The sequence below is a fragment of the Nannospalax galili genome, unplaced genomic scaffold (genome assembly GCF_000622305.1).
Source record: "Nannospalax galili isolate Female #2095 unplaced genomic scaffold, S.galili_v1.0 scaffold1013, whole genome shotgun sequence".
In the NCBI taxonomy this organism is placed as follows: domain Eukaryota; kingdom Metazoa; phylum Chordata; class Mammalia; order Rodentia; family Spalacidae; genus Nannospalax; species Nannospalax galili.
Genome location: NW_008333410.1, coordinates 437523 through 455039, shown reverse-complemented (window position 1 = coordinate 455039; position 17517 = coordinate 437523). Strand labels below are relative to the sequence as shown.

Here is a 17517-nt window from a genome sequence, read left to right as displayed (position 1 = left end):
GGCCAGCCTGGTCTACAGAGTGAGTTCCAGGACAGCTGGGGCTACAGGGGGAAAAAAAAAAAAAAAAAAAAAAAAAAAAAAAAAGGATGGGCAGATGGCTGATAACTTTAGATGGGTAAATTCATATATACATACACATAAATGTATATTTGGTATTAAGCATTCAGTATGATTCACAGAGTGGCAATAAGATGACACAGGTCTCTGTTTTATAAAAAATAAAATATTGTTTAAAAATAAATATAAGTCAGTTACATCTGGAGTAATAGTTTTCTAATCCAAATATTGTTCCACTGTTTTTGCATTTAATTTCCCTCCGATATGCATTCTGTCTTAAACCTTTCATCAGTCAGTGCCTTAAGTGAAGGTTTGAGACCCAACTTCACTTACTCGAATAAAGAATATTTTTGACTCAACTACAATGAAAAGATAAATTGTGATTACTACTCTGCATAAATAGGTGGCATCATTAAAGAAGACAGTCTAATGAGAAAAGTCAATTATGCTTTGTTTTTTATCTATTTGGGTGGGAGGTTGTTACTGTTCTAAAACTACCTAGACTGTTTTTTAAATTATTTTTATGTGTATGAGCATATTGTCTGCATGTATGTAAGTGCACCTGTCATGCAATGCCCAAAGAGGTCAGAAGAGGGCATTGGATTCCCCTAGGACTGGAGTTTCAGATGGTGGTTAGCCACCACATGGGTGCTGGGAATTGAACCCAGTCCTCTGCAAGAGCAACCAGTGCTCTTAATCGCTGAGCCATCTCTCAAGCCCCAACTATGCGGTTTTATATAGTTTATGCTTTTCATATAAGTCTCTGAATCACTAACTGGGGGTAGCTTCAAGCTTGAAATAAATTATATGAGTATTCTTGCTGTAGAATAGTTCATGAAATACAATGAAATGTTCAGTGACAACCAGCCAGCAAAATATTTACTAACACATTATCTTACTTGTTCAGGTCCTACAGTTTATTAGTAGGCATTCACATGAATATCTAACTTAACCAGCATGTTCTGAAAGTAGTATTTATGTTTAAGCCTAGCAATTAAAGGGATTCAATTAACCCTGATATTATATTCTTAGTAGCCAGGTGAGAATTAAAGGTTCAAACGTTATGCTAATTATGAGACTAGAGGGCTTCCAGACTGGCAGAACTGTCGATTGAAAAGAGGAGACCAGTTTATACCTTAGTAGCAATATCTATTTGCCTAAGCAAACCAAAAGAAAAAAAAAAAAAAAAAAAAAAAAAAAAAAAAAAAGGGGGGGGGGCAAACGTGGTGACACACATCTGTGGTCCCAATACTCAAGAGGCTGAAACCCGATCACTGCAAATTCGAAGTCAGCTTGGTTTCCCTAGGAGAATTCCAGGCCAGCCAGGGTCTACATAGTGAGATCCTGTCTCAGACAGTCAAATAGTAAAACAACAACAAAAAAAAACCCACCCCAAACCTGTAACACTGCAGAAAACTTTTCTAATGTGGATTCTCAAACAGCACTAGGAACCTTCACTCATTCCCCAAACCTCGGTAGGTACACTGTGGAGAGGAAGGCATCTACATGGTCGCTTTTCAAATATTCTCCCAGCTTTAGTGGTATGCTTAGGATTATATATGCAATGGCTTTTACATTTTTTTTCTTAATGTGCACGAGTGCTTGGCTTGTATGGATATAAGTGCACCCGTGTCGTGCAGTGACTGCAGGGGCAGGAAGTGTGTCGGATCCCCTGAAACTGTTAGCTGACGTGGGTCAGGGAGCCGAACCCAGGTCTTCTGCAAGAGCAGAAGCTCTCAACCGCTGAGCCATCGCTCCAGCGTCACACAGTAGTTTCTTTCTTTTTTTTTTTTTTTAAATGATGCTGTGGTCTGGTCACTTATGGTACGGCTGTCAATACACTGCCAAGGTAATTTGTGTTGGAAGATAAGCTCAAGTTCATTAGTCATTACAATATATATGAAAGAATAATGTTGGGAAGAAATCGCAATTAAAAAAAAATCTCTAAAAGTGTTTTCCTGAGACCTTGATGTTCTCCACCCAGCTCTGCTATTTTCCCCTTTGGCTGAGGTTATCCAGCACTTTTGATAGAGTATTTTTATAAAATCATTTGTTCTAATCTAAGCATTTATCATTATATGCAAAAAGATTTCTTGATGAGAATATTATAGACGGTGCGTGTTTTTGACATTAGCATTTTATTTGGATGACTAATCTTGCAGATGTGAAATTTCAATGAATTATTCATGAAATTGCTTTCCTCTGAAATTTTAGTTTGCTCTTAATGCTAGTTATTAAACATTTTTTTCCTTTATCAAATTTGATGAAGAGAGGAGTACTCTTCTGAACCCCCTCTACCTTTACATGGAAACCTTCTTCCAAGGATAAGAACTTCCTTTAACCATCCCCTGTGTTGAAAGCATTCAATTACAATTGATTTTAATTCTGGCTTGGAGCAGCTGGTCAGAGAAAGCTGGGGGCATGTGCCTAATGTACAATATCAGCAGGTCACAAGTGGGGGAAAAAACTTAGGCTGTGGCAACGCTGTCTACCAGTGTGAACAACCAGCATTTTTATTGCATCTGAGAGTGCTATCGTGTCAGTAATTAGTACTGACTACACAACATTGTTTTTTATTGTCTGTATTCAGACATGGAATGATGGAATTACAGTTGATGTCAAGGAATGAGATTCTTTTATGCCTTATCAAAACAAAACAAAACAAAACAACCCTTGTTCGTGGCAGCACATATCCACACAAAGCACCGTACCCACAGGCCAAATGGCAGTTTCTACCCAGGCGCTCTGGTAGCAGGGACTACATGAGCCACAGTAGGCCCGCAAGATGCCTTTAGAATTTTCCATTTGATTCTCAGGATAGTGAAATGAAACTGAGCTGCAAAACACTTCCAGAATGTCAGGAGGATATGACATTAACCAAAAGGTACCCAAAAGATTCAAATTCCTTCTAAGCACAGCCTGCTTTATGCCCCTGGAGACAGAGGAGCTCAAATAGAATGTGGAAAGGAAATAGTCTTTCAATTCTGATTTTGTGTGTTATTAAAAAAAAAAAAAAAAAAAGGCTAGTGACTTACATCATAATACAGGTTTGGAAAAAAAAAAAAAAAGAACCCAAGGTTTTCTTTATTAGGTCTGACGGGACAATGGGAATATCAAGTTAGAACTCATCTAAAGGGGGAGGTTGGTGGTCAGGTCACCCTTTACATACTTAAGTCTTGACATTTCTCATCCTTTGCTGGTCCAGTATGGCTGCCTAAATCATCTCACAGGGACAGACTCTAGGAGCAAGTAGAGTGGGTCCATATTCCTGCCAATGCAGGACACCCTTTCTGATACATGCTTTTTCAAAAAAAAAAAAAAAAATTCTTTATACCTTGGCACCTTGTAAAAGTATTTTTTTATACAAAAGTTCAATATTTTCAACACTTCCCATTATTAATCACTACTGATGAAACTTTGAAAGTGTGACCCTGGAATTTCACCATGCAAAAATATTGACCGCAGCAGGAGAAAACAGTTTTTTAAACAACTTTTTTTTTTCTCTTTTCAAACTTAGGAATATGTTTAAGATAGTCAGGAAGGCAGTGGTAGGAGAAACACAAGGGACAGGAATGTATCAAAAAACAGATTAAAACACCTGTGCACACGTGCGCGTGTGCACACACACACACTCAGGCACACACGCTCACACCCTCAGGCACACACGCACCCTGCCCCCACAAGCCTGTACAAAACGCTCCAATCAATGAAAATAGGAAAAAAAATTATGTCAACTATGTTACAATTTAAAGGCTAAAAAAAAAAAAGGTTAGGGAGTTTCTCCCACATGTCAGGAAATGTTATCCAATATTCTTAAAGCAAGGAGAACGAAATAAAATACATGTGCATGTGCAGCCTGGACTGCAAATCCGTTACATACAGTAGGTTTTCCAAAGATAATTTTTTTAGTATTGTTAATATAAAGCAGTTGCGCGAAAAGCAAAGGTGTTTTGACAAACAGGTGTATGCATTTATTCCTTTTTTAGGAACAATACCTAAAAAACAAAACAAAACAAAACAAAACAAAAAAACCCCAGCCCTCCCCTCCGCCCCCTGAAAAAAGACAAAGATTCACACAGACACATCGGGATATATGTACAACAGAATTAACCCCATTCTAAAGAAGTGACCGGAATCCCCCACCAAGGGACACAGAATCGGAACTGTAAAAATCATAGTGAAGTTTGCTTGCTATAAAGCCTGAGAACATTTTTTTTTTTCAGTTGGTTCTTTTGCAAGGTTGCGATACCTGCAAAGATATGTTGGATCTAATTTTTCTTTTTTTTTTTTTTTTTGCTACAGTCTTTAGACTAAGCATGCAAGACATACGACTAAGTGCAACTGAGTGAAATGTTTATTTTTTAAAATTTTTAATCATTCCCTAAAGGTTTGAACTGAGGTATGCGTACTAACAGTGTCATGCTGTTACCTTTACTCGTGTCTAGCTACACATGCTGAGAATGAACTAATCTACCAGATTTGTATCCTCTTCTGAATACCAAACTAACCAGCAACCACTCAGTTTAGAAGCACAAGGCCCCCTTCCCATGACCCTGCCTGGCTACTGCCTGTACATCACGAAGCTGCCTGGAAAAATGGAAAAAAAAAAAAAAAAATTGTGAGTGACCACAGACCGCCCTTTCTGCAGAAAGCAGAGCGAAGTTTTGTAACCTGCCAAAGACGGTTCTGTTCCAAGCTTACGAGTGGACGGGAGTGTTGCTTTTTTTGTATAAATGAAAAATGCTGATGGACTCATAATCTGAAAAGGGATAAAGTTTTTAAAAAATCAAAACAGAAACAAATGAAAGGATATATGCCAAGATAAACCAAAATTAATGCAATGATCACAGCACAGCCCTTAAAAGTGCCGAACAAATATTCTAGAAATGTCTTTTTTCTAGGACTAGTATGTGACCTCATCAGTCACAGATGTGTTCTGTTCTCTCCGAATTTCATCTTGTGTCTCCTCTGCTGTCTATACTGATTTTCAGTAACATACATTCATTTTCTTTTCTTTGAGATGGGACCCCATTCTTTTTGTAAAAACTATTAATACTGTATCCTGTTCTCTGCAGTAGCCCCATATTTTTCTCTTTACAAGAGTCAGTTTTGGTCTCTGTACAGGTACAGAAAAGAAGAAGAAAAAAACTAGAAAAAACTAAAAACTTTGGTTCCGTTGCCTAGGTAAGTCTCCTAAATACGCTCGCTCTTTGACGAAGGGGCAGTTATTTTCTTCAGGTTTGCAATAGCCTGTATCTCACCATTTGCCTCTAAATCCTTTTGCCTCCTTTGATCAACAATAAGAGGATATTTGGCTTCATCAGATAAAGCATAAAAGAACATAATTTACCTTTGTGTAATATCTTTGGTAATTTTAGAAATAAAAGGTACAAAGAATATAAATTAAGCTCTGAAAGGCTCTCAAACTAAAACAAAACAAAAGCTAGGGCCCTAGATAAATAAATGCCAGGGAAGTGGGAGCAGATGGAAGGATGGAGGGGTTGGAAGAGCTGAGGTTGTACTGACCTAGAGTCATCACGTTTTGTAAGCCCTGTGTGGGTCGCAGGAGCCTCCGTCTACCCGATGTCCTCTTCTGTTAGTGTGTGATAATATTGCATAACAAACTGAACTGCAGTACCGACTTTGCACGCTGGAAACCCACATTTGCTGAGCCCAGTCCTCATTAACTCTCATAACGAGTTCAATGTGAAGTCTCATTTGCATTCAAACAGATGAATGCCACCAAGCAGGCCTGCACTGATGGATAAACTCAGCACCCTCACCTGTCACCTGGTTCAGAAAAGTTGTTCAGGGAAGCTGGCTTTTTTGGTCATTTTGCAAAGAAAACAACCCATGCTGGTTAGGACAACACAGAGTCAGAACTCGGCCACTTGGTTCTAAGAGAGGGAACTTTCCACAACCATAGTGTCAGTCTCATTATTATTAAGGATGGTTTTCTCTTTTTATTTGTCTCCCCCAACTGCCTGTGTTCCCTCTTGCTGTAGAATGAGGTGGCAGTTATCCACAGCAGTGGATGCCGTGGAAGTGAAAGAAAAGCCTGAACCAATCCCCCTTCTACCCCCAATACTGCTTTGTGAAATGAATCTGCATTGTTCCTAGAGTGTGTGTGTGTGTGTGTGTGTCTCTCTCTCTCTTTTCTGTCATTCATTCTCTGTCTGGCAAGATGTCCCGTCACTGTCAGGGGACCTTCATGTGTAGGGTGCAGCCTCTGGGACCTTTTTGGAAAAAGATCAAAACGGAATGGGTTTTGTTTTGTTTTGTTTGACTTGAGAGAAACATGGTGATGTCTATAGGGAAATGGAATGAGTGACGGAAAACTACAAACGAGAAATAACATTCAGCTTTGTATAATAAAAACACCTACTGACATTCATCACAAGGTACAGAAAACGTGAAGCCTCCAGGAGGCTGTGGGCCCAAATGGAGGCCTGAGGTCAGAACTTAAAAATGGTATAGTAGAAGCAAGGAAAAAAAAAAAAAAAAAGCAATACATTAAAAAGTTTGGGATAATTATTTTTAACCCCTCCCCCCAATACACACACAAAGGCCTTCCCCATCCCAACTGGAAGGAAAAAAAAAAAGAGTAAAGGCAGTGATAATCAGCATGCAGTACTGTGCAAATAGTCGTCCACTGGAATCCTTGAATTCTGGGCGAAGGCTTGGTCTGCAGTTCAGGTGCGCAAGCTCAGTCGGGTGTCCTCAGTGTCCCGCGCTGGCAGGACGGCAGTTCAAAGTCTGCTGCTAAAAGTGAATCAGTTTAGCAAATTTACAACACTGATGTTGACTGTTAAAGAGAGGAAAATCCCAGGTACCAAACAAGTCCATCCAATGCACAGAGTACAAATTCCTTTTTTCAACAAAAAGTAGAAAAATCAAAAATAATCCCAAATGGGATTCTTGATGGCACTAAGAGTTAACACATTTCAGAGTTGTCAAAATGTAGCGAAAATCCTCCAGACTGTACAACAAGCGGAGAACCGTGTTTCACTGCTAACTTTTGACATGTTTTGTTTTCTTTTCCCCATCTTCGGTCATGGGGTCTGCCCGCCCAGATGTTCACTCCATGTCCTCATTTACTGGTTCGTCTTCATAATCTCTGTCATGGTCAAAATCTGGACTGTGGTTGGCTGTTGTCACTAAGGACAGAGGCCCTTCAGCTTCCTCTGGGTCGAGGGGTTCCTCTTTGACGTGTACGGGATGCCTGGAGAGAGAGGAGCAGCGCTTTAGAAGGGCACTTTCCAGCACAATGCCTGCCCTGTGTTGGGCAACTCAGACACCAGAGGCTACAGTGGTTCTGTCCTGTACAGTAGCCCTGGGCACCTGTGCTGCTCTAAAATGCTGGGAAACTTGCTATGACTTGAAGCCCGTGGCTCAGTTGCACTGTCCAAAAGCAGCACAGCATGGGTACTGAAGATTTCTTTGAACTTTGCTATTCTAGAATGTTCTCTGGACAGGAGGTCTTTCTTGCCCAGAGCCATTTCTTTTCTGCACACACGAGTCACCCGAGGAGCTTGTGACAATGCAGAATGTGTGGGTCTCTGACTCTGCAATTCTAACAGCTCCCAGGCAGTGCCCTTGGTCCCAGGACCATACTTTTGAGTACCAGGCAACAGGACCCTGTTGTGGCATCCTGGGTAGATGAATACCGACCTGCAAATAATTACGTGAAATGAGGATCTGTACTCTAGCGGCGGCTTGTGGGGACCACTGAGCACAGGAGGCTAATCATGGCTTGCTGTGTGTTCTGCTTTGCTAGTTAACATGCAGAACCTGTGAAAGAACTCTCCAGAGGACGACCCCAAGCGAGGTTCTATCATTAATCAACTTCAAGCAAACACAGCAAAGAGACACCATGATACATGCTTGAAACTCCAAATTAATGCATATTTTTACAAACTGTCAATAAGGCAAGAAAAGCGCTGCCAGGAAACACAAACGGAGAGGAAAAGGCTTGCTCAACACAACAATATGATAAGAAAGCGGAGCCCCAATCAGAATAATAACACTGTCAGCTGTAAACAAGGCAAAACATGAGGCCCGGCTGGTCGCCGCCACCAGCAGGCTCTCATGGCTATGAGAACTGCCAACTTGCTCATTATGGACTGGGGCTGGGTTCATCCAAGGGGGGTTGGTGTGATCACATAAAACCACTCTGATAACAACTGGGAAATGTTGTTCGTAAATCATATTTACAACCTATCCTTTACAAATACAAATTACTTTCTGTTGCAGGGGGCTTTTGATATGTAAAAGAACCATTCAAGCTAAAATGCTCCCATCTCTGAAGCAGCCGGCAGAAGGGAGGGGCTTATAATGGACCTTATCAAGTATTAGTAATAAGACCTGGTTCGGGGATGGCTGGCTTCCTAAATAATTGATGCTGTATGCAAGCCCCCAAAGGCCCCTGGAACCATTTGAAAACAAACAGAAGTATGCTTTGGACTGCCCTGGAAGACAGCAACCCTCAGAATCAATTGACTCTAAAATCAGCATAGCACAGAGGGAGTTTGGAGGGCTAGATGGCAGATAAATAGCTTTAAACAACTACGTCCATATTTTCGAAAACTAATTGCAAAACAAGCCAGAGCAAAGTTGCCATATATTATACTTTATATGTGGGTCTCCATCTACTTAAAATTTGTAATAGTTGTGCTCATTTAGGCCTGGCTATATAATTTAAAACATTTGCAGGGTCCAGTGTAAAGTAAAAGCACAGATTCCCTGGAAGAAAAAACAGTTCACAACTTGAAGAAATCATCCATTTAAAAGAAAGTAGTGGAGCTGGAGAGATGGCTCAGTGGTTAGAAAGCAGGGGCTGCTCTTGCAGAGGACCTGGGTTCAGTTTCTAGCACCCACATGGAGGCTAAGAACCATTTGTAACTCCAGTTCTAGGGGATCCAATGCCCTCTTCTGGCCTCTGTGTGCATTTCATGCTTGTGATGCACTTACATACATGCAGTCAAAACACTCATACATATAAAATAAAAATAACAAATGAAATATTTTAAAAACAGGGGAGAGTCCTTCTGAACTTGGGGCACTGTGTAGCTAAACATGTCACATGCCTATGTAGTCAGCTTAAACAATATTCAGTGCTTCCCTGTCCTTTCCCATTGGGGAATATACCATTATGTGCTATAGACATAGCAAGAATACTCTTTTGTTATTGTTTTTACTTTGCTGGCTTTTTCATTATAATTTTTCTGGCTATGTGAGATTTCACTTCGTTGATAAATCAGTCCTTTAATACTGATCATTCTGTAATTGCTTTCCTTTGCTTTTACTGTCTGCTCAGTACTGTAAACCACTGGCACCCATTAATCTTTCTCCTTCTGTTGATTTACCTCCTTGGGATAAATGTCTAAGAATGGAATTGTTGGATCAGAGGCCAAAATATCTTTATGGTCCTCCTGATTTATTGTGATATTATTTTCCAAAGAGCTCTATCAATTTAGACTCAACCTCAATTTGGAGTGTTAATTTTAAAAAATAGTTTGCGGCCTTGCAGGTGTTGAGGCAGTGTCCAAGTTTACCTTAAAGTGTAGTCCATACACTGCTGACCATAGTGAACATTATGTTTCATGGTATCATTATAGAGAACTGTAACTTGATCGGTTGCTCCATGTGGGTTTAGTAATGCGTAGCTGACAGAACTCTGCCTTTCTTTTTTCAACTTAACCAGTTACTGAGGTTTAAATGTCATTTTCAAAGTAACATTTTCCTACTTGATTTTTTTAAGCTATCATATTTACCAATCTTCTCAGGTTTACAACCTGGAATCTGATGAAATAATATAGTCTTGGAGGTTAAGGATTGGAAACCTTAGGGAAAAAAAAAAAGCACAGTCTTAATGTGAAATTCTTGCTTTATAATTTATAGATTCTGGCCAACATTTTGCCAAGCCAGCCCTAAACAACAAAAGACACCGATGCCTGTAAGGCCCCCACAAGACAAAGTTCATGATATCAGAGATTTTGTTGTTCTCCTTCAAATTTTAAAGTCCTCACCCTGCACACACACCCAGTTGTGTCACCCACAAACTGGGCTACACAATGGATCCCCTCTTGAGCACCCACCCAACAGACCTTACTATCCTTTCTTTCCAGCATCCACTACTTCCAAAAGGGCTCCCAATGAATAACTGCAAAAACCCCTACACCTGCTCCCCTTACTTCTGAATAATCCCTTTCTACAGCCATTCTATGAACAGGAGGTTTTAAACATAGGTCCTCGTGTTTAAAGGGATTGTTTGTGGTTAGGGTATGCAGTAGTCACCATCTCAAAGCATCATTATGGGACTACCTTGTAGTGTTTTTTGAAAGAGAAATGAGATGTGCCATGTGTCACAGAAAGGGGTAAAGTTCTGTCTCAACACCACATATCAGCTGGGCCACTATCCTAACAAGGTCTTTTAAGCCTTGCTGTAAAGTTTGTAGCTTGATTTATTCCAATAGACTGGAACGGTTAAAAAACAATTTGCATCATAGCAGGGTAATGTGTACTGGAGAAGAATGAAATCTCTGTCATTATAGAATTCACTTAATGGAAGTCTAGGGTCAGAAAGAGTAACTGGCTGTAACATTGACAGCAGGCACAGGGAGTCTGTTGTCAACACAGAGTTCCACAGGGCACCAAGCATAAATCTGACATTTGAGCAGTACATTTTGGTATCTCTATGTAGAGGCTCTTTTCTTTCTTTCAAACAGTTGAAGCCTTAGCCTTGCTAAAAAATTAGGATGAATGCTGTAAAACATAGGTTTCTGGTAGTACTGGAGTTTATTCAAAACTGTTATTTTACCTTTGCAGTTGATGTTATTAGGTTCAGGAAATTAGCATGGCTCTAAACTGTGCGCTTAGAGGCTTGTCTCCTAATATCTTTTTGCTTGGTAATTTTTCCTAGTGATAGGGATTAAGCCTTGGAGTTTGAACAGATTAGGAGAAAATGGTGTGCCTTCCATCAGCAACTTCAGGAATTTTTGCTCAATGTGTACGTCTTGGAATCACTTATGTGCCAATTTATAGTTGCTTTGAACTTTGTGAATATTGAAGTCAAGTCTTGTCATGACAATGGTGAATACAGATATGATAACCATAAAGTCAGCAACACAGGCTGCTTTAGGCAGGATGGGACATAGCTGCCTTCATGTGTGAGGATATATGCTGGGAGACCATGCACACAAATGAAAAGCCATCATTTCCATTTTTAAAGATTCTTTTGAAAGCACTTTGAGCATGAAAGTCAAATTTAAGATCCCAACCCTACCCCACAGCCTGGCAGATAAGACTTTTTTTTTCTTTGTCATTAGATGCCAGCTCATTCTGTTTCTAATTACTATAGGTCACAATTTCCATTCCTAGCACCCAGATCTCCTAAAATAAGATGTTGGTCAGTAATTCAGAAAGAATGTACTTGTATACAAGTGGCCTATTCTTGGAGTGGACAGTACTGCAAACACTGAACTGGTTTATTCACTTAAAGTGGATCACAATTCGGCCGAAACTCCCTGAAAGGGAGAGACTGTCATTTGCAGCCTAGTCCCCTGTGAATCCAAGCATCTGGAATCATGTAGTTTCTTTTTGGTTGTGTGACCTGGGAGAGACAGCAGTTCTCCCCTGTCACCTACCACAGAGACACCCTGGCCTGGTGGTGTCAGTCCTCCCTGAGGTTTTCAGGGTCCTGGTACCGTTCACATTCAGCCGGGGTGATCATTGCCCATCACTTCATTCAGTTATATGTGCTCTCATTATCCCGCCGTCTGCTGCTGTAATGCTCCTATTAATTTTCCTTTTGGTATTTTAAGAGCAATCTATAAATCATGCTGCCTTTCATTTGTGCTATCATTAATGCTTGGTAATAATGCTGCTGCATCACACTCGTGGTTAAACTTAGCGCACAGCCAAGTAAACAAGCATTCTTTTTTTCCCTTGCTGCTAGGTTCAGCTTGCCTGGAAGCTGAACACACCATGAGCTTTCTCAAAGAGAGGTATACTGATTTTAGGAGAAAAATCACAGTGTGATTTAAATAATGGCCTGAGATGCAAAGCGGAGGAAACTTCCCATTGTCTTGCTGTGTGCACTTATAGCCAGATGAAGCCAATTGCTTTTATGGGAAAGTTAGTAACTAGTCCTTTTATGCACTGACAAACGTCTCCAGGGGTTCAAAGAAATCAGGAATGACAGGAGAGGCATAGAGAAGGCCCAGAGAAGGGCTTGTTTGTATATTCAACAGGGAGACTGGGGTCAGGTGGCAAAGAGCACAGGGGTGGACAGTACTCACACAGCTTGCATAGGGGATCTGCCTGGACTGCTGTCGCTCTCGTTGCTGTTGGTGTGCTCCATGGCCCCATTCAACTCCTCCCGGATGGCGCTGGCCAGGTTGCCCAGAGCGGGATTTCCCATGGAAGCGGTAGTGTATAGAGGTATACTGTTCTCAGCCATGGAAGCCTATCAACCAAGAAAAACTGCATGAAATCGTAGAGCAGCCAAGACAAGGAGGCTATGGGTGATGGGTGTGTTCAACAGCCTTCAGTTCAGCTCACTGCATCACGGCTAACACTCTGAGACTATAGGATTTTGTTTGACACGGACTCATGGCACGTACCCCAGGCTTAGTTTGGATGAACTATCCAAGGGTGTGCCACGGCATCCATGGGTGAAGTCATTGATAGGGTCCTGCCTGGTGGAGTCACATGGTTTAGACAGAACTATCTAATATGAGGTTTATATCTGATGCCTTTTTCAAGAGGAACTGAATATTTCCAGAGCATAGTGAGATATAATGGAATTTTCATTTCTTTATCCGTTTTGATGACTCCACTATTGGATATCCGAGATTTGATGAGATTATTGTGGCCACCTGGCTCAAATTTATGAGAACTTCTATAAACATTTACCGCTCAGATCCTATAGAAAAGGAGAGATTATACGATTGGAATCAATTTTTGTCCCCTCCCCATCATTCCCGTTTTAATGATTCTTGAATCTGCTTAGTGAAGCCTCAGATCACTGGTTGAAGGTAAGACCGGGCAACTTGCAGACTCAGAACCATCACTTAGGATTTTAAGAGTAAAGAAAAATCTCTAGCAAAAGAAATGGCAAATCTTAATTCTTTTTGGTGCCTAAGGACATTGATATTAAACGTACCATACCAACTCGTTCCAAATGAGCATCAACTAAAAAGTGTGGAATCAAATCAACACCAACTAAACTCTGGTAGGATACTGTTTATGTCCCATTGAATGTCAATGTAATGGCCGCCCAATCTTGCAATGTGAAACAACTGTCAAAAATACGACTGGGCTGAGGGAGCCATATTTGTTTCACTTGGGAAAGAAGAGTGAGCCCACGACTTTTCATTTTATCATTCAGGAAGGCAGACTTGGAAAGACTGGCAGCTGGAATTAAGGACGATTTATCAAAATCATCCTCCTGCAGACCACACTGGCCTGGTTTTCCATCCTAATGAGCGAAAGTACAAGTGCTACACAACCTGGCAGAGTGGCTTCAGCTGGCCCATCATGTAAGAGTCCAACTATTTGAGACATTCTGGCACCAAAGACAAAGTACCAGCCAAAAACAAAGAAGAGGAAGCAAAGCTGGGCTGCAGGGAGTCTGCCTGTTGAGCCAGTCCGAGCCTGCTCCCAGTGTCTGAAGAGCTTCCGAGATAGTACTTCCTTCTTTCCCTCTTATTTATCTAACTGCTTCCTTTTTAAAAGAGAAGGGGAGGGGGAGAGAAGATCTCATTTTTATTTCCCAGTGCAGAGAATTCAATGTGATGAACATTCTCCACTGTCTTATGGTTTGTCAAATAATTTGCATCAAGTACTTTTTGAATGTTCCTCTTACAATACAATGAAGCATTTCTATTTTTTGGGGCAGGACAGTTGGCAGAATAGTAATGACCACCAACTGTGGGGGGGGTCCCGCCATCTTCACTCGCCTTATGTCAGACCACACAATGGTCACACTTCCTTGTCATGCCAGATCGGCTGAGCTGCTGCTCAGAGGAAATACTACAAGATCAGCTGTCACAGGACAATTTCACTGTTGCACGGTCAGGATCGGGCAGAAGAAGTTGGGGCCATTGCTAGCTGGATTATTTTGGTGGATTCCCAAACCTCTAAACCAAGAAGTCAAAACCATGGAAACTGTTATATGAATGTGTTTTCTGGGATAGGTGAGACAGGGTCATGTTTTGGGGATATGGATGTGCTTATTTCTTTTTGACTCTCAAAGTATTATGGGTCAAAATCATTTCTCATTGACACTGGGTCATAGATCACGCACAGAGGCCCAGCAGTAACAGTTATGAAAAAAAGTCAGCTGGTGATGAGCTCTTGGTGGGTCTCTTGATTCTCAGACACAATGTTAGTACAGAAAACTAGCTTTGCCTTTTTAGGAAAAAAACGGCCACTAGGCTACCTCGAGATCCTGGGGGCCTGGCTCACCTAGCTGAGTGCAAGATCAGAGCAGCCCACAAATTATCACCTACTGCTTCTAACAGAGAGGTCCTTCCTGTAGCTGGCATTCTTTTGGGAGCAGGTATGTCACATTTTTTAGAATGAACATAATTACATAAATGATCCTGGGCACAGTATGTGGTTTCATATCAAACTGGCATCTGTGCCAACAACAGAGAGGTGCTTAAGTGATGGCACACCAATTCCTAAGTACCACCATTCTGGAATGTTAACTGCTCTGCACTCCTGGGGGTGTGTGGTGGGGAGGCAGTCTATAAATATGAAGCTTTACGGTTACCCTTAGTTACTTCACTTTTTCAGCGCATAATGCAATCTGTCCCGCGCCCCATGTTTTATTTCTGTAGTGGATTCTGCTGTCCTATTTTATAAATTGTGTATCATGCCGTTATGTTGCTCTAGTAATTTTTTTTCAAAAAGATATTGTTGTGCTATTATTTTTACTTGCCTTGAAAAATGGGAAATGAGTGATAATGGAAAGGAAGGCCTGCTGGTAGGATCTTTATTTAATCTGCATGGCAGGAAGTTGTCTTGTATGACTGACTGTCTACTGACAGAGAATCCAAATTCACTGAGGAGCTGCAAGAAAGCCACTCCTTAAAGTGTTCCTGGAAAGCTGCAGGGTATTTCTAGGTGACCATGGGAAAAAAGGAGGTGTGCAGGGGATGTGAAAACAAATGTCTTAGAAATGAAGCATGTACATTTCTGTAACGATAAAGCACACTAATTGAAATTAGTCGCATAAAGAAATCCAGAAGACGAGAGTCTTTTTTTTTTTTTTTTTTTTTTTTTTTTTTTTTTTTGCTTTTCTGCCTCATGAATGTAAAGTGTGCTTGTAATTTTAATACCATTCCAGATACAGCAGGCTTTAAATTCATACTTCATAAGACTCTAGGGAAAATAAGTTACTAATGCATGGTGTTTACAGTGGCAGCATCTAAGTATGCTTTTCATTTACTCTTGTAAAGTTACTGTGTAAACTACAAGTAATTAAAAGAAATGCAGAAAGTAGTTTCTCCTATTAAATTTAGTTCAGACTAAAAATAAACTTTTTTTTTTTTTTTTTACTGAAATGCTAAGTTCAGTGACTCTACCCTTGAACTGTGTAAGAGGTATATTATCTATTGGGAGCTTTAATGATGCTGTTGGTGAGCTGGGAAGAAGGTTCTGTGGGGCACAGAATAGTGTTCAATCAGTATTTGTTTAGCAAGTTGGGGAGAACCAGTCTGCTGTCAATGCCTCCCCAGCCCCTGTTCCCTTCCAGGTCCCATAAATGCCAACTGTCTCAATCCCTTTTTAGATTCTTGCATCTGTATTTCTGCCTTCCCTCAGAAGTGTTATGGTCCTTCAGAAGAGTCCAAGCCATCAGAGAATCCAAAAGCCAATTTTGGGGTGCTATAATATTGATGATACCCAGTGTTAAAGGTTGTATGATAACTAAAGTGAGATTTGTTTATAGAGTTCATTATGTAAAAATTGTACAAGTCTTTTTGGAATATTTTCTAGAATAGTCAAGGTATGTTTTTTTAAAAAAAATTCTAAATAGAAACACTGTCTAAAAAAGATACTGACTACCTCTGGGATCTTAAGGGGGACCCTGGGTACTACTGGGTATTCTGTCAGAAATAATTTGGTGGTGTGGTAACCAAAAGGGAACAAGAAACAAAAGGCTGGCTGCAGGGACGATAGCTCATGCCCTCAGGCTTGTGCCCTCTAGGACCTTTGATAGCCTAACAAGTACTTCGTCTGTCATTAGGAAACAAACATTCTCAATAAACTGGCTAGAAAACTGTATTTTTCTTAAGCATTCTATTGTTTAAACAAATAGTTGACTTATACAAAAGGAAATCAACCCAAACTCCCTTGCCATCCCCATAAAAAGAAAAGATGTTGAAATGGACTTTAAGGGAAGAGGCAGAAACACAAAGCTCTGCTTTCTCTTTAAACCTGTGAACAATGGAAGGTCATGTGACACGGTGGCCTATCATCCAGCACATTAATAGCTGTGCTAGAGTAATTACACTTGTGGTATTTTTGCCTCAAGTGAAATTCTGAAATAAGAGGATGGAAATTATGATACTGCTGATAAATATTAATAAGTGAACTTTTAATTTTTTTGCCACAATATTCAAAATGCTAAGCATCCCGCTAATGCGGAAGCAGCCCGATGTGTTTGCCTCCGGGGAGTACGATGCTTTGTGCACTTAAGAAAAAAGTTTAACGGAATTAAAATTTAATATCTAATTAGAGCGAGGCTAATATATTTTGAAATGAGTGGAGGAGCCCTATGCCTGGGCCGCGGATTCAGGATGGCCGTTAATCTTACCTGTAAGGCTGCGTTGAGAGGTGTGCAGTAGGCGTGGCTGCTCTGCATGTTTTTAATAAGGGAAGGGTTACTGTGTAAGAAAAATATAAAAACTCAGAGTTAAAAGCAATTGACACCCAAGGACCTCGCTAAATTTTGTTCTTAAGCTCTCTGGTAGCCTTCTAAATTTGAAATTTCCCTCCCCAGTCCCCAAATCAAAGGAAAGTGAAGCTTCCTATTAGTTTTAAAGGGTTGGTCTGGGTGAATGCCTTTGGGGAATGAACTTGGCTGTTCACCCTAGAAATTGGTTTAAATGGTAACAGACTTGGGTATTTCCCTCCCAGACCTATCTGCAAAGGGTTAGTTGCTGCTCAGCCTCAAATAGGCTAAGGCAGCAGCCTGGGTCAAGGGCAGGGTGCTTGGGATGGGGCAGGGAGATCTTAACTTAAGAGGCTTCATTCTTACTTGTTGACCATGACAGCTAGAGGCAGGGCACATGTAGTGCAGAAAGAAGATGGCAAGAAGACTAAGTTCATTCCTGCTTTGTAAAGTAGGATCCTGAACTGCAGCCTCTCTTGTATGGCCCAGTCTGTGACAGCATGTGATAATTTAGTACTGTCTGTATTGACTGAGCAAAAGAAGCCAAAATGTTAAAA

The 17517-nt window shown here is 40.7% G+C and overlaps 1 protein-coding gene and 1 long non-coding RNA gene across 14 annotated transcripts in view; one reads left to right on the top strand and one right to left on the bottom strand.

Moving 5' to 3' along the window:
- LOC115069470 overlaps nt 1-17517 on the top strand; it is a 109098-nt gene that overhangs the window by 86630 nt on the left and 4951 nt on the right. The gene's annotated exons all lie outside the window — the stretch shown is intronic.
- The window catches only part of Foxp1 (forkhead box P1), a 425908-nt gene continuing 411923 nt past the window's right edge, over nt 3533-17517 (bottom strand). For all 10 annotated transcript variants that reach the window (XM_017796949.2, XM_008828278.3, XM_017796947.2 and 7 more), the window contains 3 exons: nt 16883-16952; nt 12357-12523; nt 3533-7279 (listed from right to left, as the gene is read on the bottom strand). In XM_017796949.2, the coding sequence (XP_017652438.1) occupies nt 7135-7279; nt 12357-12523; nt 16883-16952 (382 nt within the window). In that variant the 3' untranslated portion in view covers nt 3533-7134. The remainder of the gene's footprint in view (nt 7280-12356; nt 12524-16882; nt 16953-17517) is intronic.